Genomic DNA, 23,320 nt, shown 5'->3' with positions numbered 1-23,320 from the left:
GCTGGCTCATTCTGGCAATGATACCTGCACCATCTACACTCTGCAGAGACTCCCTAACTCTTCGCCATTGTACACCATGGCCCATTGCTCTGAGACTTCCTTTGATCATTCTAAAGCCCACATGGGGCATCTTTGCCTTATTGACCCTGACTTTCTGGTCTAAATCTTCATCTGACATATCAGAATAGCATTCCCTGACAGACATATTGCGTTCTTTCATCCTTCTGTAAAATAAAAGCTAACCGTTACACTGTCATGAAATATGATTACTGTATATATCGACTATGAAGCAAATAGGACATGGCCTGCTTATGAGTTGCCATGAAAGTAAGTTAGATGAATTCAACTGAAAATGGCGAGAACAGGCATTGGTAGCTAAATGTTTTTTGGTTAGCTTGAGAATAATAATTGCATGATTTATCATTCTACGGTATGTATATAATATAGTAGAATGCTATGAACCGACACTGAATCGTAGGAGATAACTACTAGCTATGTAGAAGTTGGACGGAAGAACGCCCAGTGCTGCTTACCTGAGATGCCATCATCACAGTCTTTCGTAGGTGTCCCCTATGACTTCCTTTGTGTCGAAAAGAAAGGCTGAACAGTATTGGTTGTAGCCAAACTGACACTCGTAAAATGGCGAAAATGGAGGGTGGTTCAAGAAAATGAAGATCTGGAACAACACTGTGTACTACTCCCTTCACAGAACAGCGTAAACTGTCTCTAACCAGAATAGAAAGAGGAGTGGGAGGCCCCGGTGCACAACTGAGCAAGAGGACAAGTACATTAGAGTGTCTAGTTTGAGAAACCGACGCCTCACAAGTCCTCAACTGGCAGCTTAATTTAATAGTACCCACAAAACACCAGTCTCAACGTCAACAGTGAAGAGGCGACTCCGGGATGCTGGCCTTCGAGACAGAGTTGCAAAGAAAAATCCATATCTCAGACTGGCCAATAAAAAGAAAAGATTAAGATGGGCAAAAGAACACAGACACTAGACAGAGGAACTCTGCCTAGCAGGCCAGCAGCCCGGAATTGCCTCTTCACTGTTGACGTTGAGACTGGTGTTTTGTGGGTACTATTAAATGAAGCTGCCAACAAATGTTTCTGGGTGTGTGCCAGCTTATGTTTTTTAAAGTTGGATTAGCTAACACAACATGCCATTGGAACACAGGAGTGATGTATGCTGATAATGGACCTCTATACGCCTATGTAGATATTCCATTCAAAATCAGCCATTTCCAGCTACAATAGTCTTTTTTTATTTTTTTATTTTTTATTTCACCTTTATTTAACCAGGTAGGCTAGTTGAGAACAAGTTCTCATTTGCAACTGCGACCTGGCCAAGATAAAGCGTAGCAATTCGACACATACAACAACACAGAGTTACACATGGAATAAACAAAACATACAGTCAATAATACAGTAGAACAAAAGAAAACAAAAAGTCTATATACAGTGAGTGCAAATAAGGTAAGTTAAGGAAATAAATATGGTGGCGAAGTAATTACAATATAGCAATTAAACACTGGAATGGTAGATCGGCAGAAGATGAATGTGCAGGTAGAGATACTGGGGTGCAAAGGAGCAAAATAAATACATTTAAAACATTAACAATGTTTACACTGTATTTCTGATCAATTTGATGTCATTTTAATGGACAAAAAAAATTGCTTTTCTTTCAAAAACAAGGACATTTCTAAGTGACCCCAAACCTTTGAACGGTAGCATCATGATATCAACTCAGCAAAAAAATAAAGTCCCTTTTTCAGGACCCTGTCTTTCAAAGATAATTTGTAAAAATCCAAATAACTTCACAGATCTTCATTGTAAAGGGTTTAAACACTGTTTCTGATGCTTGTTCAATGAACCATAAACAATTAATGAACATGCAACTGTCGTTAAGACACTAACAGCTTACAGACAGTAGGCAATTAAAGACACAGTTATGAAAACTTAGGACACAAGAGACCTTTCTACTGACTCTGAAAAACACCAAATGAAAGATGCCCAGGGTCCCTGCTCATCTGCGTGAACGTGCCTTATGCATGCTGCAAGGAGTCAATGAGGACTGCAGATGTGGCCAGGGCAATAATTTGCAATGTCCATACTGTGAGACGCCTAAGACAGCGCTACAGGGAGACAGGACGGACAGCTGATCGTCCTCGCAGTGGCAGACCACGTGTAACAACACCTGCACAGGATCGGTACATCCGAACATCACACCTGCGGGACAGGTACAGGATTGCAATAACAACTGCCTGAGTTACACCAGGAATGGACAATCTCTCCATCAGTGCTCAGACTGTCCACAATAGGCTGAGAGAGGCTGGACTGAGGGCTTGTAGGCCTGTTGTAAGGCAGGTCGGCGTTTGGAACCAAAAATCTCAAATTTGGACTCCAGACCAAAAGGACATATTTCCACCGGTCTAATGTCCATTGCTTGTGTTTCTTGGCCCAAGCTAGTCTCTTCTTTTTATTGGTGTCCTTTAGTAGTGGTTTCTTTGCAGCAATTCAACCATGAAGGCCTGATTCACACAGTCTCCTCTGAACAATTGATGTTGAGATGTGTCTGTTACTTGAACTCTGTGAAGCATTTATTTGGGCGGCAATTTCTGAGGCTGTTAACTCTAATGAACTTATCCTCTGTAGCAGAGGTAATGCTTCATGGTTTTTGCGACTACACTTGAAGAAACTTTCAAAGTTCTTGAAGTAATGATGGATTGTTGTTTCTCTTTGCTTATTTGAGCTGTCCTTGCCATAATATGGACTTGGTCTTTTACCAAATATGGCCATCTTCTGTATACCCCCCTACCTTGTCACAACACAACTGATTGGCTCAAACGCATTAAGAAGGAAAGAAATTCCACAAATTAACTTTTAAGAAGCCACACCTGTTAATTGAAATGCATTCCAGGTGACTACCTCATGAAGTTGGTTGAGAGAATGCCAAGAGTATGCTAAGCTGTCATCAAGGCAAAGGGAGGCTATTTGAAGAATCTCAAATATAAAATATATTTTGATTTGATTAAAACTTTTTTGGTTACATGATTCCTTGTGTGTTATTTCATAGTTTTGATGTCTTCACTATTATTCTACAAATGTAGAACATTTTTAAAATGAATGAAAAACCCTTGAATGAGTTGGTGTGTCCAAACTTTTTACCGGTAGTGTAATAGCTAAACTGTAGTGAGCTCTGACTGTGATGAGGTTCTGTACATGGTCCAGTTAGTGGCAGAGGTCTATATCCTGTTGCAGTTACATATACAGGTGTTGCCTGTAACTGCTGCAAAAGCTTCTGTCATGGACAGAGCAAAACCCCAAACAGGTCTTGTTTTTCAGACACAAAAACAAAACAATAAAAACAAGCCACAAATCACTTGGGGCGGCAAGTAGCCTCGCGGGTAGGCGCATTGGGCCAGTATCTGAAAAGTTGCTAGATTGAATCCCTGAGCTGACAAGGTAAAATATCTGTTGTTCTGCCCCTGAGCAAGACAGTTAACCCATTATTCCCTGGGTGCCGAAGACGTGGATGTTGATTAGCCCTCCGCAGCTCTCTGATTCAGAGTGGTTGGGCTAAATTGGTAAGATATATTTCAGTTGTACAACCGACTAGGAATCTCCCTTAATTTTAGACATAACATCAATAACCAAAACAACAGTACAAGAAACACAGCAACTCAGATCCCACTGACCTTTTTATTTATCTGTTAAAAAGATGGGGAGGGGGGACTATTTCGCATAAATGGGATACTGTACCTCAAATTCCTTGTTTAATTGGCTGATGCCTTTATCCAGCTCCTATGATATAAGTATCTTCGCCATTTTGATCTGGTCCTCTGCCTTCCACTTCATTGTCTTGATGCTTTCTAACCTACATAAATCACTGTATTACACGCTAAGGCCCTCAAATTTACTTAAGTTTTGTTTTTTAATAAGGGTATTAAATATTGCTATAACCAAACAAAAATATAAAATGAAGGTGAAAAGAAAGAATAAGACAGGTAAAAGTATATAAATCAAGACAGTTTCATGTATAGGCGACACAAACCACAACGTAGCATTTCCATATGAGGCAGCTAAGCTTCAGCTACCCATTTGACCTCTGCTGGCATCTCTTCTCTACACTCACTCCAGCCGTGTCTGATTGACAGAGTTCTCCACAGCAGACATTTTCACTTCCACCTGGACTCTTCGGTTCTCCAGAAGCATTCGCTGCTCCCGAGGGGCGTCGCTCGTGTGTATGTTGGCATTGGCATTATCGTGGTATGGCTGCAGCTGTATGTTGTTCGGGACACCATCCATTTGGTAAGGCTGACGTGTTCATTTGTGCATCGTCTATAAGATGTGCCTGCTGTATGCCTACAATGGTCCAAGCCATCATGTGACTATTTAAGTGCGATTGGTCTATGTGAGTGATGGTACTACTCTTTGCTGGGGTTGGTGATAATGCTGGTGCATTTTCACAGAGCCACAAACCTACAGGTAGGATTGTTAGTTGTATGATGGGAATGGTGTTTGTTGGTGCACTTTTTGCACAACTACCTCTTCTTGCAGAGGGCACACACACTCTGGACTTGACTTGACATGACAGTCTGCACAGCACGGCAAAAGTAATAGTACATTCACCTAGTGTAAAATCGATTTTTGTGAAATCCATATCTCACAGGCACCTCCTGTAGATGGAAATGTAGTAGGCTGCATGTGGCTTACCATAGAATGACATGTTACAACTTACATTTTAATAGGATCTCTGTGTGGCTTACACTGTTGAACTGCTTGTGATGTAATACGACTGAGAACAACATCACAATAAGATACATATGCTATACTGTATGTTAATCTTAAACAATACAGTGAAGTAGGCTACAGCATCACATAACGGAGCCTTAATATGAAGCCATCATCTGAGACGGGCTACAACTCCTATTGTCCCCTCGTCAAAACATATTAGTAACAAGTCCAAAAAAGCAACCTCTTTAAAATGCATTACAGAGAAAATCACTCACGTGTTCCATCAAAGATAAATAGAACCAGTGGTTTCAGTGGTGCTTGGAGAAGTAGACAGACTCTCATTTTGCTAAAAATGTCCTTGACAGCCCACCTGGCAAAGGAAGGCGCCATGTGCAAAAAATTCTATAAGAAACAGTGACACGTATTCTGAAGGACCTAAAATGATAAATCTTATATTGGTCTTTCACAGTCAGGCCAACCCAAGATGTACTGTGCAAGTAAGCTAATAGTAGGCCTATTATTGAAATAGAAAATGAGGCTGTCAACGGAGTCAGAAATTCACCGGTTTCTGTTTTTTATATATTTTTTTTACAGGTTTTTGCTCTCAATGTCGCACTTTATTATAAGTCCACAGCAATATTTAAACCACATCAGGTGACCACTTTTGAGGTCTGAGAAAAATCTAAGACATTTAGATTTTTGAGTGTAGTTACCCTTTAATTCATGTCTGATAGCACCAACACTGTTGTTTGGTTAGCTGTCTTTCTGTAGTGCACATGAGATGGCGATTGCAAAACAAATGGCCACTGGATTGATGCAAATAATCATCATATAATTCTGCCAGGTAGAATTTGACTCAATCATGGACACTCTTACTGACAGCTGTGACTGCTTCACGTGATGTATTGTTGTCTCTACCTTCTTACTCTTTGTGCTGTTGTCTGTGCCCAATATTGTTTCTACCATGTTTTGTGCTGCTGCCATGTGTTGCTACCATATTGTTGTCATGTTGCTACCATGCTGTGTTGTCATGTGTGCTGCCATGCTATGTTGTTGTCTTCGGTTTCTATTTATGTAGTTTTGTGGTGTCTCTCTTTTCGTGATGTGTATTTTGTCCTATATTTTTATATCCCCTGTCCCCACAGGTGGCCTTTTGGCTTTTGGTAGGCAGTCATTGTAAATAAGAACGTGTTCTTAACTGACTTGCCTAGTTAAATAAAGGTTAAATAAATACAATTTTAAAAGGGTAGTCATAGGCTACTTTGTAGCTAGTTAACATTTAATTGAAGGTTTTTGGGAAAGCCTTTCCAGAAGATTAGGCCTATCATTAGCATCGCTATAAATTTTCCTGTTCCTTCATTTTTTGAAACCTTGACATTTTACTTCAGATTATGAGGCAACAGGTAAGACATGTATTTACCTTGCTTCAAAGTCCAACCATAGAAATGTTGAGGGAAATATTTTATAAAGACTTCCTCTTATGCGCACTCCTTTTCTATTGGTTTTCAAATCAACTTGCTTTCATTGTCTCGCATCCAAAGGCATTATCCCAGTCATATTAGTAACCCATGATGATTGCATTTCCCCTCTCTAATTTTCTAATCTCTGTTAATTAATGAAACAGCTCACGTGAATTGCGCATTTTAAAATGATGTTTTCCCGCAAATAGAATGTTGGAACATGTGGGTTTATGCCTACCGCTATGCGCACATTGCTGCGCTTAAATTGTGAAGAAATTATATTTTATCAACATTTTAAACTAAACATTCTGATCTGTTCCATTACCCTTATTAATTGATACAGCATATGCCTCCACTACACTACTTTGATACACATCAATGGGGATTAAGAAGTGAGTACAGTATACACCATGCCTAGGCTACTGAAAAGAACGTGGACATACCTGCGTATACCCTGCACTACATCACTGAGTGGGTTCTTATTCAATGCAAAAATAACTTGGGTTGAATTTGGTGTTCGTCTTCTTCTATGATATCATGGCGGTCGGCAAACAACCGTTTAAATGCATGCCGCCACCTACTATGCTGGAAAATACGATAAATCATGGGCTGCCAAATTATGTACTACCATGAAAATAAATGAACTTGGTGTTACTCCAATTGAGATCTTTGCTACAGTCTCTCTCTCTCTCTGCTACATGTGTGACATAAACAGATCATAGAGGAAATACCCCATTCAATATTTCTGATTAATTAGAAATTACAGACTGCCTATTGACTTTTGCTTTCACTTCAGTTTGATGCAGGCCTACAAAGGTTAATCATTTGGTTCCTGAAAGCAAAAGTCAATTTCTAATTAATCAGAAATATTGAATGGGGTATTTCCTCTATGATCTGTTTATGTTGGGTTAAAAAAAAAAAATATTATCATTCAATCGAATTCAAGAATGAATATCACTGTTTCATAAACGAGGTCAAATGATCGATGTTTATACTGTATTCCTCTTGGTGTCCATCTGATGTCGCTGTTAGATTCCATGAAAGTTGTCGGGCAGTAAATCTCGTACAAAACCGTGAGATTTCAGATTCGCGTTCCTCTTTCAACTCTCCTCCAAGATGGTAAGTGCTGTCGTGTATACTTCTGCTGTAAAATTAGGTTGAAATCTATGTCCATCCTGTGTTGTACGAGTAGAAAAATCACACATTTGTTTAGTTGTCATATATGTTATAGACGTTGTCTCTAACTATTGTCATTATTAAGGACAATACGGTAGAAAAACGTTGTAAACAGGCGAGCTCTCCCGAATATTGGATACAGGCCTTTGCTTGGTAGCGACCCACGTTTACTGACAATGTTACAATTTCGTTAATTCTTAATTCTGTCACGAAACTCAAATGAACAGTCATTGTAAAATATTTTATATCGAAATACTTGCAACATCAGCCATTATGACCACATCTATGTTGTGGTAGTTTAGTTTACTAGCTAATCTATTAGTCGCTAACGTTGCCTGCCATAAGTAGTGTCGCGTGAAAGCGAAGTGGAAGCTCGATCGTATGTATGTGTTCTATTACGTTCTTGCAACCCGTCATGAAATATTCTGTTTGGTTGTTGACATGGATAAATGTCTCCTACATCTTGTCCAATCATGATATTTATTTTGTTATCCTAAAGTAAATTATGTATTGCAGCCTACCAAGAAGACCAAGACCAGGAAGCTCCGTGGGCACGTCAGCCACGGACATGGTCGTATCGGTGAGTTGAGCATGGTCAACATTGGTGATACTTGTGGATAGTACTGGTAGCTATTGCAAAACGTGTGAACTGTTTCTCTCTTCCTAGGCAAGCACAGGAAGCATCCTGGAGGTCGTGGTAACGCCGGTGGCATGCATCACCACAGAATTAACTTCGACAAATAGTGAGTAGAGTACTTTTTACATTTTTGTTTTAGTAAGAAACAATGTAACATTCGTTGTGAACCTTTACTGTAGGTGTACACTGTATTGTTTAGTGGCTTGAGTAGTAAGAAAACATGATCAATGTTGTGTTTTTTAAGAGGGAGTGATCCTCAGCATAGTGTGTGATGCTATCAGAGACTCAGAGTCTCATCTTGACAAATGCCATTGTCTTGGTGTGCTAGAGTTCTCTAAGAGTGAAGACTGGTCCTATTCACCGACTGGCCCCTCTCATAGGCTAGTCACCCACATGGGCAGTTACAAGTGTTGATATTTTTGCCAACACCTCTAGTACTATAAGATATTTTTTTGCTCACTTTACTTACGGCTGTAGGATGAAATAATTTCTAATTTCATGCGGTGAAGTTACTATTGACAACACATACAAAGTCCTGTGTTTATTTTTTGTTGATGGGTTTTGTTTTTTGGTGGATTTTCAGTCCCACCACTTCTGATGTCATCTGTTGATTACATTGTCATGACAGTGTTAAGACTGCGCTTCAACCTCATCACCAGTAAGAATTTGGTTTAATACAATATGCTTGGCGTGCCCTGTCTGGTCTCTGTGCTTCCACAGCCACCCTGGGTACTTTGGTAAGGTGGGCATGAGACACTACCATCTCAAGAGGAACACCGTGCACTGCCCCACTGTCAACCTGGACAAACTGTGGACACTCGTGAGCGAGCAGACCAGGCTCAACTACGCCAAGAAGCCCGAAGGCCCTGCGCCCATCATTGATGCCGTGCGCGCTGTAAGTATCTTCCCCAGAGCACCATATATCTGGTCCCAGGTGACTGCTGGTTCATGCATATATTCCCCTTTAAGTGTTATGGTTTTTAAGGTAGATTTGACTTTATTTGAGGGACAATTTGACTTGCCTCCAGTTATGGCAATGTAGAACATTTTTTGAATATGACCAGTCTACTCTACAGGCCTTTTATTTAGTCCAGTGCTAACACCTGATTCAGGTCATCAATCCACTGGTTAGTAGCTTATAAATAGCTTTGTGTTCAGTGTGCCACACGGGGTGATGCTGTCAGAGACTCAGAGTCACATCATGACAAACACCATTGTTTTGGTGTGCTAGAGTTCTCTAAGAGTGAAGACTGTTCCTATTCACCGGCTGGCCCTGTAATAGGTCAATCGGCCACATGGACAGTTACAAGTGTTATACGTTGTTGCCATGACTGTTCTAGAGCCATGTTTGAGCAGGAGCTCTTGGCCTTTACACGCTGTCATGCAGAATTATTTAACTTTGTGCTGTGGAGAACTTGTGTACTAGCTGACCATTCAAACTAAACTGATGTAATGAAATCCCTAATTGGAGGCTTGCACAAATGACTGCCTGCTGCGGTTGTTGAATAACATGGGCTTCTTGACCAGTAGCTCCAGGGTGTCAATGGTTTAGACTTAAAAATCAGGTTTGTTGTATCCATGCTGACCTCTGGCACTGAATCTTAGACTTGCATTGGTGTGAAAGGAGCTGCTATGAGGGTTTATCAAGTGCATATAGACGGTAGCTAGTAGTTTGAGATGGCCATGCATGTCTTTATACTTGCGTAACTGGATCTGCTGCCTATCCTTTGGAATCATTCATTTAGCAGATGCAGAATGTAGGGCCATGTACTTAATAGGACTGACTTTGTGGGAAGGTGGGCGACTCAATGAGATGTAAAAACTTTTTGTGTAGCTGTGTTAAACAATTTTGGTTCTGTCTCCACAGGGCTACTTCAAAGTGCTGGGCAAAGGCAAACTGCCCAAGCAGCCTGTGATCGTCAAGGCAAAGTTCTTCAGTCGACGGGCAGAGGAGAAGATCAAGGCAGTGGGAGGAGCCTGCGTGCTGATGGCATAAGCTCCTGTCAATGTTTTTTGCAAGAATAAACTGTATAAATTGGATTGGCTTTGTCTTGTGGTCTGAAGATGTAAATGTTGTCTGAAGCTTATCTCACACGTTGTCGGGTAAAAGTTGTTGCGCAAGGAACTGAGAATGTATTGATTTGCTGCATAGAATGCCTTTGCCATTGGTCACTAACCCTGTTCCTGGTAACTACCGGGTGTGCTGACTTGTTCCAACTCAACATGCACCAATCTGACTAGACTAAGGTGTTAGAGCAGTGGTTTTCAATTGGTTTTGCCTTGGGACCCAAGTTAAACAATTTCACCCAATATTTGCAGCACTTTTTTGTTGCCTAAATGCAATATGGAAAACATATTTTTACTGCTGTATTGATAGTAACTAGCAGTTATATAAAATGTCATTTTTGCCCATCTTGAATGGTAAACTCACTGGTTTGGAACTACAAAATCTACCAAATGGTGCTAATGGCTCTTGAAAATGGAGTGAAATTGATCAGAGATTAAGTTATTTAATAATATGTAGTCTCGGTTTTAAATTCAGATGTATTTTTTCCATTACATTTATACTCACTGTGACACACCAGTTGAGATTCGCTGTGTTTGAGAGATTGCTGCCTGGACAGATTCACTAATCTACAGATTGCCTTGAACACATTAACTCTAGACAATTGGATAAATGAGGTGTCAGTGTTTGGCTGGGTCAACCTGTACCCAAATGGTTTTGCAGGACCAGGTTTTGATTACTGGTGAATTAAATGTGTTTATTTAAACTTTATCTAGGCAAGAATAAGAATTTCTTATTTACAATGGTGGCCAAACACGGATGACGCTGCCCTATGGGACTCCCAATCACGACAGGTTGTGATACAGCCTGGATTCGAACCAGGGTGTCTAGTGGCACCTCTAGCACTGAGATGCAGTGCCTTAGACCGCTATGTCACTCTTGGAAGTTATTTTGATCTCGACTTGTCTGCTATAAATTGGCATACCTATGTCGTTTGGGTATTTGATATCTTTGTGAAAGTGGTCTACATACGTATATTAAAACAACCTAAAAGAGAACTTTCTTTAACTATTTTGAGTCTAGACATTATTACATCCAGCATTCTAACCATTTCACAGCACATCAAATGACGATTCAGGCCATGAACAATGCCCATTTTTAAATAATGTTCAATATTTGAAAAATTATTCGAAATATCGTGACACCATAATACAGGACTAATTTGCTGAGAGAATGAGCTGCTTTGAGCCAATCCAGATAAGGGCGGTGCCCTAGACCGGAAATGTGACGACGTAATCTTTACGGCATGTTTAGTGCGCACAAAAGTAACCAAAACAGGCCCAAGTGTTTGGGTAAGTAACTTTACGTGAATAAATTGTTTGTCTCGTCCATACAAATTCACAGGATAGGATGATATGAATTCATGTTAAACATATTTTCGAATTTCTAGGAATCTAATGGGGTGGTCACTGCACGTTGCTGCTCGTGCTCTGTCATATGTATGATACGCAACCACATAATTAGAGCGCACTACAATCCAAGGGAGGTTGTGTCACGTTAACATTATGCTACCATTTTAGTCCTTGTCATAAAAGGGTCGTTTGTCAGTGTCTCGGGTACGGCAGAGATTTGACTCCCCGTGTTTTCGCATGGCAACACAAGCCTGGGAGCTGGAGTCATCCCTGCGCCGCTCCGCCAGACTCGGCCTGGAAGTACTGGAGCGAGCGTCGAGACGGAGCGTAGACTGGACGAGTCCGTCTCCCAATACAACACCAACGGATGGCAACGCCGGGAGTGAGGTAGGCCTACGTGTAATTGTTTTTATGCCTTCGCTATCGTCTTTTCTCTGATCTATGAACTATATGGGCTGATGAGTATTTTTGGAAACTGTGTCTTTATCGTATCATCCCCAACTGTCCATATTTTAGGTTCTGGGAAACTCAGCCCACACAAGCCTGGATGATGCTTTTGAGACCATAGCGGAATTCATGGCTCAGACAACATATCAATGCAAGGTATTGTATGTGCTCCAACCCAATCCTATTGCCCTTATTTGGTGCATGCATTTGTGAATGCAGGGTGATTTTTTTTTTTTTGTATTACAGAACTTTTACACGTCGGAGAATGAGCCTATGGAAAAGGAGAGAACCCATGTGTGCAGATACCATTCTCAATCTCACCAATGCCCAGGGACCTCATTGCAGATCAGGAAACATGTAAGGCAAAGTTACAGCCTTTCAAGTACAGCAACATGTCATATTGTACATTTAGAAGTTTAGGACAGATTCCATACATTCAAATGGAGAAAGTCAACACAAACATTCCATTTGAAATGGCTTTACTTGTCATAGTCGTGTGTTTGAGATACTAAGGTATGCTTGTGTTTCTCCAGGCACGGTCATCACCTGAGGATTTCCACATTGAGGTGTCACCAGGTTCCTATGCGATTACAGCGGGAACGCAGGACTCGCAGCAACAGACCCGGCTAGTACGCATTAATGCAGGAGAAAGTATGAACCTCACCTTTCACCTCTAACCAATCCCCTTTGACCGTTCTGCTGCAAATAACAAAACTGTCCAATCGGAACGTTTACATATGTATTTTCAAGTGAGTCTTGTCTTCTGGATGAATTTGTCGCTTTAGAGCGACAGTAATACATTTATTAATTTGCTGCTAAATGAGAAGCCATATTTTGATCTGATCAGGATTACATTTTTTATATTAAATTATTTATTGTCAAATGTCTGCCTAAATGCATCACATAATTATGTATTTTTTACCATATCAGTATAATAAAGTATATTTTATATCAATGGTAATTTGTTTTTGGCACAGTTTTTGTCAACTCAAGCAAGTGTTTAAAAGCCACCTCCGAGGAAGTTGTTGCCCCTATTTCGAGTAATTCCTCTCCTAAAGTGTACATTCTTGTTTAGGTTCCACCTAGAAGACTGACGCAGGCTGCTAATACGCATTCAGGAATTGGGGATGGGATTGTGGTGATTTCCACATGTAGCAGAGAAATATCAACAAATAGGGAACTGACTGACAGCTGTCAGTGTAACTAGCTAGCATGCTAACCTTAGCCAGCCCATGAAAGTTATGTGAGCACCATTTCAGTTGTGACAGGCAGACTAGCTCAATAAGTGAAATGTATCGATTATGGTAATTTGCTGTTAAAGGGGGAGGTGTGAACAGTTTTTGCATTTTAATTTGCTCCATGGCAAGGCGGTCAAGTGTAGGGTCGTCACTAGTTAACACAGCCACAGCCATAAACCCTGTCTATTTCTACATTTTATTTTCTTAAAATCAGATTTTAAACTGAACTCTCATTTTAACCTTAACCACACTGCTAACCTTAGCCTAACCATAACCTTAGGACAAAAAGCTCATTTTTGTTTTCATGAAGTTTTAAGATGTAGCCAATTTTGACTTTATCAAGTGGAAACCTAGCCCTGAAATGAAACGTAGGCTGGAAGTAATTAGCACGTCATCTTCATTTGAAAAGACACGTAAGACTCACGGAAACACCCGAAGTCACATGTTTGGATCTAGCACTTCAAGCTCAAATATATCATACTTTGACTAAAACTATGACTTATTGACTTACACTGTTGTGCAACATCATGGGTAAGCCCTGGGCATTGTCTTTCAGCTCGAAAATGTGTATTTCTACAGGTGTGGGAGTTAGACCCCACAAGATTCGTCTTCAATAGTCAAAACCATCATGTATAAACACCTGTGATCGTGTTGCCAGCGGTTAACTGCAGTCTCGTTTTTGGGCGAGGTTTGGAGTCTGTCAGGCCAAACACATCCCTGATGGTCACCCTCCTCTCACAGCCAGGAAGTGGCTGAAACATGGAGCTGTGATTAGGTGAGCCACTGATCTCGACGTCAGGGTAGCTGTTTTCCATAGACTGGATTTTCCCCCTTGGTACTTTCTCTGAAAAATCAACAGACATTGGATCATATGTATGGTGTAAACATGCATGTTTTTCTTTTGGTTTGTTTGATCAGTCTTACGTTACTCTGCTTTTCCAATATACAGCTATTTTCAACATGCCCAGTAGCTGCATGTGCATAAAGAATCACTCAGTTTTAGCTGAGTATATTCAATACCTGGTTGTCTGTGCTGTGGCTCTGGATGGCTTCTCCTCCAGTACCTCCAGGCAGGTCGGCCGTGTTCTGGCCACAGCTTGTCCAGGGGAGAGGGCTCTGTGCTGGCCAAGAGGCTGACAGACTTTCCCCCTATGGCCCCAGCTTCCTCATCACCCGACAGGGATGAAGATGTCTCAGGTTCGACCTCTTTAGTTTCCTTGAGCTCTCCCAACTGGAGGTCCACCTTCTTCTCTAGCTCTGCCCTGTCTTGCTGCTTTTTCCTCTCTAGCTCCTCCCTCTCTCTCAGGCCATGCACATGAGAAGGCGGAACTCTCAGTGGCCACCATGGATGCATGATTTGACAATGGCATGGTCCACCTGCTGATGGACAGCACTGTGTTCCAGTGCAGTACAGATAGGGAGCCCACATGGTGCTGTGGACATGGAGCAAATTGTCATTGCAGCATGGCGGCAGAGGAATTCGCTGGAGCTCCCTGACGATCCGCTCATGCTGAGAAGCAGGGATCCACACAGCTAGATCCCCAGGCACCTGCATCAACCTACCATTCCACAGCAGCACCTGGAGCCCCTTCCCACTCTCTACTGCAAGGGCAAATACAGACCTCAGCTTAGAGTGCAACATTTAATATAGTGCCACACACTGGTCTTCTGTGCAGCCCCTACTTTGAGCATTACTGATATGAAAGGGGTGAAACATCTGTCATAATTCTCATATCCGGAGTCATGACTCTTTCACAGCGGGAGACAATGTAATAGTCAACCCTTCTAATCAAACCGCACCTTACCTGTCACTGAATCTCGTGTTTCCATTCCGGAGACCACTCTCCCCGGACCATATCTCCTCAGGTCAGGTTCCCACGGGGACAACACTGCATCCCCAGGGACCAGACAGTGTGTGTGGGCCCGAGTGTGGTTCAGCATGTCTGGAGAGCAGACTAGCTGCTGTTGCTGGGACATCCTCATAGCGTGATCGTCTCCCCCTTCGGGTCTCCTCGTCGCCGGCCTGTCAAACTCAACCACGTACATTCCTCTTCGACCCTGGGGGACAGAAGAAAATACATTTTTGCTCATGGCATCGGGAGGCAAGGAACCAAGCTCAATTGGAGCATTGACACATCATTACAGTATATTCACTGGTAGGCTAAAGATAGCAACCCAACATCTTACATAAGCCTCTCATGGTGTTTGGTGCTTTCCTTTTTGAATGATATTGGTCCTATGCGATATGATAATAATATTCAATATCTTTTAAAAGATGACAGGCGTGAAGGGATGTCTGCTTGTTACCTGGACTAGCTGCGTTACAGTGCCCAAGTAGTAAAGGCCATCCAGCTCCCTCCTGGCCAACACACGGCAGCCTGGGAGAAACTCTGTGCTGCATACGGACAGGGCCCTCCCTGACAACACACAGCTACTAACTGGACAGAAGGGATTACCAAGCATACACCTGCAGCACAACCACAATAAATATATGGTTGTTTTTTTACCTCAGTGGGAACCAGACTGCAGAGTTGTAGCCAATAACATGTCTATACACATCTTAGATACCGTACATAAATCCGGTCCATAAAAGCTTAGATACTGTACACACAATAGACAAATTGTCCGAAAATGCTTGATTATTTTGTGGTTATAGCAAGTGGTTTACTAGCCTGGGTACCAGTCTGTTGAGCTAATATTCAACTCCTTGTACTCTGTGTGATGTGCCAAAGTGTGTTGAGCATGATGAGTGAAATGTTTGCTAAACAGACTGGTATCCAGGCTAGTGGTTTACAATCCCAGTGTATACATTGCATTCTGTGTGATCCAGGAGACCAACCTGAGAGGAGATAAGGGCAGTAAAGGCTGTAGTGGAACAACAGAGGTGGACTGACTGCAGGACTTCACTGGAGGACAGGTCGGCACTGAGGGCTGGCTCTCAGCAGTGTACAATGGAATCACCTGGAAGCACACACCCAAGACTTTAATCATAACTCCCTATTCAATGTTTTTTCTTTTTGTGACTTAAACTTAGAGATTTGGGAATTCACATTCCTTGTTAAATTCAATACTTTTTCTGGACCAGCTCACCAGTTTGTTATAGATGTTACAGTTGCTTATGTGTTAAAAAATAAAGAATCTGGCTCTACAGATTTGTGACCGGCCACAAACAACAGGTACACTACCAAGACAGCCTCTCAGACTGGCAGGAGCTGGTGGGAGGTGTGGCTCAAGGAACTCTTCTGGGCCCTCTCATCTTCCTATCAGTCATTGGCAGCACAGCCCGGGATGTCAACAGTAAGTGGAAACACACTATGTGGCCAAAAGTATGTAGACATCCCTTCAAACTGACAGGTGTATAAAATCGAGCACACAGCCATGCAATCTCCATAGACAAACATTGCCAGTAGAATGGCCCGTACTGAAGAGCTCAGTGATTTTCAACATGGTACCGTCATAGGATACCACCTTTCCAACATGTCTGTTCATCAAATTTCTGCCCTGCTCGAGATGCCCGGTCAACTGCAAGTGTTGTTATTGTGAAGTGGAAATGTCTAGGAGCAACAGCCGCGAAGTGTTAAACCACACGAGCTCAGAACGGGACTGCCAAGTGCTGAAGCGCGTAAAAATAGTCTGTGCTCAGTTGCAACATACTACTGAGTTCTAAACTGCCTCTGGAAGCAACCTCAGCACAAGAACTGTTCGTCAGAAGCTTCATGAAATGGGTTTCCGGGCCTCCTGAGTGGTGCAGTGGTATAAGGCACTGCACCGCAGTTGCTAGCTGTGCCACAAGAGATCCTGGTTCGAGTCCAGGCTCTGTCCTAGCCGGCTGCGACCGGGAGACCCATGGGGCGGCGCACAACTGGCCCAGCGTCGTCCGGGTTAGGGGAGGGTTTTGCCAGCAGGAATGTCCTTGTTCCATCGCGTTCTAGCGACTCCTGTGGCGGGCCGGGTGCATGCACGCTGACACGGTTGCCAGGTGTACAGTGTTTCCTCCGACACATTGGCTGGCGTCCAGGTTAAGCGGGCATTGTGTCAAGAAGCAGTGCGGCTTGGTTGGGTCGTGTTTCGGAGGACGTATGGCTCTTGTCCTTCGCCTCTCCCGAGTCCGTACGGGAGTTGCAGCGATGAGACATGACCAGCTACCAATTGGATACCACAAAATTGGGGAGAAAAAGTGGTAAAAGTATATATATTTTTAAAGGGTTTCCATGGGCAAGCAGCCGCACACAAGCCTAAGATCACCATGCACAATGCCAAGCATTGGCTGGAGTGGTGCAAAGCTCGCCGCCATTGGACTCTAGAGCAGTGGACAAGAGTTCTCTGGAGTGATTAATCACTATCTCCTATGGAAGAATCTGGGTTTGGAGGATGCCAGACAAATGCTACCTGCCCGATTGCATAGTGCTATCTTAATGCTCCAGCATACAATGACATTCTAGACAATTCTGTGCTTCCAACTTCGTGGCAACAGTTTGAGGAAGGCCCTTTCCTGTTTCAGCATGACAATGCCCCTGTGCACAAAGCGAGGTCCATACAGAAATGTTTTGTCGAAATCGGCGTGGAAGAACTTGACTGGCCTGCACAGACCCCTGACCTCAACCCATCTGCGAGCCACGCCGACTACGAGCCACGCCTAATTGCCCAACATCAGTGCCCGACCTCACTAATGCTCTTGTGGCTGAGTGGAAGCAAGTCCCCCGCAGCAATGTTCCAACATCTCGTGGAAAGCCTTCCCAGAAGAGTGGAGGCTGTTATAGCAGCAAAGGGGGGACCAACTCTGTACTAATGCCCATGATTTTGGAATGAAATGTTCGACAAGCAGGTGTCCACATACCTTTGGTCATGTATTGTATGTTGATGATCTAAATCTGAGCCACACCATGTACAACAGGAAACATCAGAACACCACAGCAGGCTCTTAACAACTTCGACACATGGGTTCAAGCAAGCAGAATGTCACTGAACCCTGTCAAGTGCAAGGTCCTATCATTTCACAAGAAATCCACCCAGTCCCGTGCCCTTTCCGGATGGAGGGCCAGAATCTCAAAGTGCTGTTAAGGCTTTATGGGTAATAGTACAGAAGGACTTATAATGGGGCGAGCAGGTTGCTACTATGGTAACCAAGAGCAATAAAAAAAATGTTTTCTCCTTTGCCTCAAAAAGGTTCCATTTGTTACAGGAAGCCCTTGTGAGCCTTTAAACTGGCTACAGTACATATGCCCAACCCTGGAGTATGCCACTCCTGCTTGGCACAGCTCACTGACCCAGGCCCAGTCTGATAACCTGGAGCATATTCAGAAGAGCACTACAGTATCCTGCACTTCTGACCCTGTCCCTACTCCGGCTTAATTAGAGAAGGACACCGACTTTGCTGTCAGCCTCCTAAAATCTCAATTCAGAGACTGGCTACCCCCTGACCAAAACACAGTGACGGGCAGAAACACCCGCAGCCAAAACCCAAATGACTATACCAGAGTCTAGAACTGAACAGTACAATGAGGTCACCAAATCCCATATTTCTGCTCATTAATGAATGAGTCGCTTTAAGACCGCAGGACATTTATTATTACATTTTTGAAACTAGTATTTTTTACATTTTATTTGCTCTTATCCATTCATATTTTGTATGCTCATGGATTTCAGTGTGTATTGACTGCTATATGAGTGTAATAATAAAGAACTTGGCTACTGTCTAAAATCACACTGTCACAATGAAATCTGGTGGAGGTGACCTTCCTTCTACTAACCCCGACAATGACTAATTAATCAAGTAAGTGCTCAATGATGAGGAGTGGACACTCAAATTCATTAAGACTCAATCACTGTAAATGAATCACCAACTCTCATGGTCCCCCACCTGCTCTACTGCCCCATCCATCCCGACAGGGAGAACATAACAGCTCCCTCTTGTGGCGTGAGTCAGACACTGGATGAAGTCCTGAGTCCTGCCGTCCAGAGAGCTGCTGCTGGGGTTAGATAGCGACAGGTGGAACACATGGACTGGCCTCTCCCCTGCCATGGTTGACAAGGCCCGGAGGAGTTCCTCTGGGTGGTCAGGGAGACCGGTGGTGACCAGGTGGACGGCATGGCAGGCTGGGTCGCTGAAGGCTGTACTCAGGGCAGCCATGAGGTCCCTACCGGGGCTGGAGCTGAGGGAGTGAATCCAGGATAGAGCCTCGTAGACAGTGTTTGGAGCACAGGGCACCATGTGCTCAGACCAACGGGTTACCTAGGGTTGGGCAACATGGGACAGCAATGGTAAAACCCAGGAAGGAATGTATAAGGTGTTCATAATGCATCAAAATGCTAAGCAAAATGTGACAAACCGTTAGCCATACGCCAGGGTTGGGAAAAGGGTAATTTGCTACAACCCGTTATTGAACCACTGCATTATCTTCCCTAAACACACTCCTCACATGTAAAACACTCACATAGGCATATTAGTCACCACTAGCCGGCCTCCGCCCAGTACCCTGCCCTGAACTTAGTCACTGTCACTAGCCGGCAACCACCTGGTACTCTACCCTGCATCTTAGAAACTGCTGCCCTATGTACAGTTGAAGTCGAAGTTTACATACACTTAGGTTGGAGTCACTAAAACTGTTTTCAACCACTCCTCAAATTTCTTGTTAACAAACTATAGTTTTGGCAAGACAGTTAGGACACAAGTACAACCATTGTTTACAGACAGATTATTTCACTTATAATTCACTGTATCACAATTCCAGTGGGTCAGAAGTTAACATACACTAAGTTGACTGTGCCTTTAAACAGCTTGGAAAATTCCAGAAAATTATGTCATGGCTTTAGAAGCTTCTGATAGGCTAATTGACATCATTTGAGTCAATTGGAGGTGTACCTGTGGATGTATTTCAAGGCATACCTTCAAACTCAGTGCCTCTTTGCTTGACATCATGGAAAAATCAAAAGAAATCAGCCAAGACCTCAGAAATAAAATTGTAGACCTCCACAAGTCTGGTTCATCCTTGGGAGCAATTTCCAAAAGCCTGAAGGTACCACGTTCATCTGTACAAACAATAGTACGCAAGTATAAACACCATGGGACCACGCAGCCGTCATACCGCTCAGAGAAGAGATGCATTCTGTCTCCATAGAGATAAACATGCTTAACATAAACATAAACATCAATCCCAGAACAACAGCAAAGGACATTGTGATGATGCTGGAGGAAACAGGTACAAAAGTATCTATATCCACATTAAAACTAGTCCTATATCGACATAACCTGAAAGGCCACTCAGCAAGAAAGAAGCCACTGCTCCAAAACCGCCATAAAAAGCCAGACTATGGTTTGCAACTGCACATGGGGATAAAGCTCGTACTTTTTGGAGAAATGTCCCCTGGTCTGATGAAACAAAAATAGAACTGTTTGGTCATAATGATCATAGTGCCACTAGAGTTAGGAGGAAAAGGGGGGAGGATTGCGAGCCAAAGAACACCATCCCATCCGTGAAGCACAGGAGGGACTGGTGCACTTCACAAAATAGATGACATCATGAGGATGGAAAATTATGTGGATATATTGAAGAAACAAGACATCAGTCAGGAAGTTAAAGCTTGGGTCTTCCAAATGGACAATGACAATATATTGGAGTGGCCATCACAAAGCCCTGAATCACAAAGCCCTCAATCCTATAGAACATTTGTGGGCAGAACTGAAAAAGCGTGTGAGTAATTAGGCACACAAACCTGACTCAGTTACACCAGCTCTGTGTGGAGGAATGGGCCAAAATTCCCCCAACTTATTGTGGGAAGCTTGTGGAAGGCTACCCAAAACGTTTGACCCAAGTTAAACAATTTAACGGCAATGCTACCAAATACTAATTGAGTGTATGTAAACTTCTGACCCACTGGGAATGTGATGAAAGAAATAAAAGCTGAAATAAATAATTCTCTCTACTATTATTCTGACATTTCACATTCTTAAAATTAAGTGGTGATCCGAACTGACTGAAAACAATTTTTACTCGGACTAAATGTCAGGAATTGTGAAAAACTGAGTTTAAATGTAGTTGGCTAAGGTGTATGTAAACTTCCGACTTCAGCTGTACATAGTCGTTGAACACTGGTCACTTTAATTAATCATGTTTACACACTGTTTTACCCACTTCCTATGTTTATAATGCGTTCTAGTCGAGGCGCATCCCATAGAACTACTACTGTACACACCTTTTCTATTCATATACTGTCTACACACACCATCATATACATATTTATGTTCCGGACTCTGACATTGCTCATTCTGATATTCCTTATTTTTATTTTTGAGATGTGTGTATTGTTCGGTATTATTGCACTGTTGGAGCTAGAAACAGAAGTATTTTACTACACCTGGGATAACATCTTCGACCAATAACATTTGATTTGATGATAATGCTTACAGCATTAACATTGTGAGTTGTACAGTACCTTGTATGAGAAGCCTATGATGTTGAAGAGCGAGTCTCTGAGGGATGCCTTGTTCAGCAGGGTCTGGATGAGCAGGCGCTTCACTGACCCCAGAGCAGTGCTCATGGCCTCTGAGGTGTCCAATACAAAGGACACATTCCTGTTCCTCAGGCCCAGGAACAATGGAAGGAGCCTCCTGTATGGCTCACCAGGTGACTGGGAGACAGACACCATCCTTGCCCTAGATGTCAAAGTATTAATGAAGTAGAGGAAAAACAAAATACCTATTGAAATGTCTCATATTAGGCCTACATATTGTGTATACTGTATCCTCAAAGTATAAGAGACATGTAAACCAAGATCTGTAAACAAACAATGAAAGGAATAAATGAAGAGCTCCCTCCTAAAAACAATTCTGCAGTGACAGGGATGTTTTCCATATATGATTTAAAAATATTTTTTTTTTTGAGGCAGAAATGAATTATACTTTCATTGTTATACATTTAGCTGTTTAATAGTATCAAATGATAGGCTACTGTACCTCTGTGAATCCCCAAGAGTGTTCCTGCCTGTCTCGAGTCTGCAGATAGCCACTAAACTCCATTGTTTACTTGAGTTGCCATGGAGACGTCTGGGTGAATGTTGTCGTGGCCTCATTGGGCTGCATAACTGTCAGTCAACTAGTGAAAGCTGAGTATTTTGGTCCCAGATCTAGTGCTGCATAGCCAACTCCTAGGGTCTTTGTCACAGGAACGAACATAGAGTTGCCTATACAGCACAAACAGATCTAGGACCAGGCTAAAAGCGATGAGATGGCAACGTTATATAACACAGACGTTACAACTTGATTGCTTAGTCTTAAGATAAATATATGACAAATATGTTGTGTCTCTGTGAAAAGGAAGCCCTGAGAGATTTGACTGGCCTGTGTTTGTCTTTGAGGATTATGCTATCAAAGTAAAATACAGCCTTTATTGGCTTCATGTTAGGAGCCCCTGGATACTTCTTGTTCCCCCACCGACTCTTCTTGGGCACTTTCATTACGTGAAATGACCTTTAATTACTTTCTTAACTCACTTAGATTGACATTTCATGAGCGTGGCTGCCAATGTTGAGTGTGTTAGATGTGTTAAGAGGTAGCACTCAAAAGATGTTGCATCCATTTTAGAAAATGAGACCTTGTGTCAAATAAAAATATTACAAAAATAGAAGAAAAAAAACATGAGTTGGTCAACTTTTATTTCTAAGTGCTGCCTTACTGCTACATACAGGTGATAGGAGACAATGTACAGTAACTGTAATGTAATGACAGAATAAATAACTTCCACTTGGATTTCTTCACATTTTATTGTGTTACAAAGTGGGATTAAAATTGATTTATTTGTCATTTCTTGTCAACAATCTACACAAAATTATCTGCAATGTCAAAGTGGAAGAATTATTTGATATAGTCGTTGCATAAGTATTCAGCCACTTTGTTTAGGGAAGCATAAATTCGCCTAAAATTTGGCTGAACAAATCACAAAAATTACAATGACTCACTCAGTGTGGAATAATAGGGGTTGACATGATTTTTGAATGACTAACCCTTCCTCTGTCCCCCATACATACATATGTAAGCTCCCTCATTCAAGTATTGAATTTCAAGCACAGACTACAAATACCAGGGAGCTATTTGAAAGCCTCATGAAGAAGGGCAGCGATTGGTAGATGGGTAACAACAACAAATCAGACATTTCTTATCTTTTTAAACATGGTCAAGTTAATTATTATGCTGCGGATTATATATTAAACCA

At 42.3% G+C, this 23,320-nt stretch overlaps 3 protein-coding genes and 2 non-coding genes across 6 annotated transcripts; 4 read left to right on the top strand and 1 right to left on the bottom strand.

Annotated features, from left to right (window-relative positions):
* Positions 1-7,259: 7,259 nt before the first annotated feature.
* Positions 7,260-10,050, top strand: LOC135509601 (large ribosomal subunit protein uL15). The gene is made up of 5 exons (XM_064930388.1): positions 7,260-7,316; positions 7,890-7,953; positions 8,041-8,116; positions 8,731-8,905; positions 9,878-10,050. The coding sequence occupies exons 1-5, from the start codon at positions 7,314-7,316 to the stop codon at positions 10,004-10,006; spliced, it is 447 nt and encodes a 148-aa protein (XP_064786460.1). The 5' UTR covers positions 7,260-7,313; the 3' UTR covers positions 10,007-10,050.
* Positions 8,288-8,419, top strand: LOC135509820 (small nucleolar RNA SNORA3/SNORA45 family). Its single transcript, XR_010450987.1, has one exon. It is a non-coding gene; the product is annotated as a small nucleolar RNA SNORA3/SNORA45 family (small nucleolar RNA).
* LOC135509818 (small nucleolar RNA SNORA3/SNORA45 family) lies at positions 9,191-9,321 on the top strand. Its single transcript, XR_010450986.1, has one exon. It is a non-coding gene; the product is annotated as a small nucleolar RNA SNORA3/SNORA45 family (small nucleolar RNA).
* A 1,231-nt stretch (positions 10,051-11,281) lies between the features above and the next one.
* akip1 (A kinase (PRKA) interacting protein 1) lies at positions 11,282-12,831 on the top strand. Of its 2 annotated transcripts, none has more exons than XM_064930386.1 (5): positions 11,282-11,367; positions 11,678-11,814; positions 11,944-12,030; positions 12,121-12,231; positions 12,408-12,831. In XM_064930386.1, the coding sequence occupies exons 1-5, from the start codon at positions 11,322-11,324 to the stop codon at positions 12,549-12,551; spliced, it is 525 nt and encodes a 174-aa protein (XP_064786458.1). In that variant the 5' UTR covers positions 11,282-11,321; the 3' UTR covers positions 12,552-12,831. The 2 variants fall into 2 exon arrangements, with proteins under 2 accessions (XP_064786458.1, XP_064786459.1); XM_064930387.1 differs by having other exon boundaries at positions 11,286-11,367; positions 11,596-11,814.
* c22h11orf16 (chromosome 22 C11orf16 homolog) lies at positions 12,822-22,123 on the bottom strand. Its single transcript, XM_064930385.1, has 8 exons — positions 22,066-22,123; positions 21,546-21,765; positions 18,973-19,344; positions 15,952-16,073; positions 15,420-15,579; positions 14,918-15,170; positions 14,133-14,714; positions 12,822-13,956 (listed from the first exon to the last, which is right to left on the bottom strand). The coding sequence occupies exons 2-8, from the start codon at positions 21,756-21,758 to the stop codon at positions 13,739-13,741; spliced, it is 1,920 nt and encodes a 639-aa protein (XP_064786457.1). The 5' UTR covers positions 21,759-21,765; positions 22,066-22,123; the 3' UTR covers positions 12,822-13,738.
* Positions 22,124-23,320: the final 1,197 nt, after the last annotated feature.

The sequence above is a fragment of the Oncorhynchus masou genome, chromosome 22, assembly GCF_036934945.1.
Source record: "Oncorhynchus masou masou isolate Uvic2021 chromosome 22, UVic_Omas_1.1, whole genome shotgun sequence".
Classification (NCBI taxonomy): domain Eukaryota; kingdom Metazoa; phylum Chordata; class Actinopteri; order Salmoniformes; family Salmonidae; genus Oncorhynchus; species Oncorhynchus masou.
This window is presented reverse-complemented; position numbering and strand designations above follow the sequence as displayed.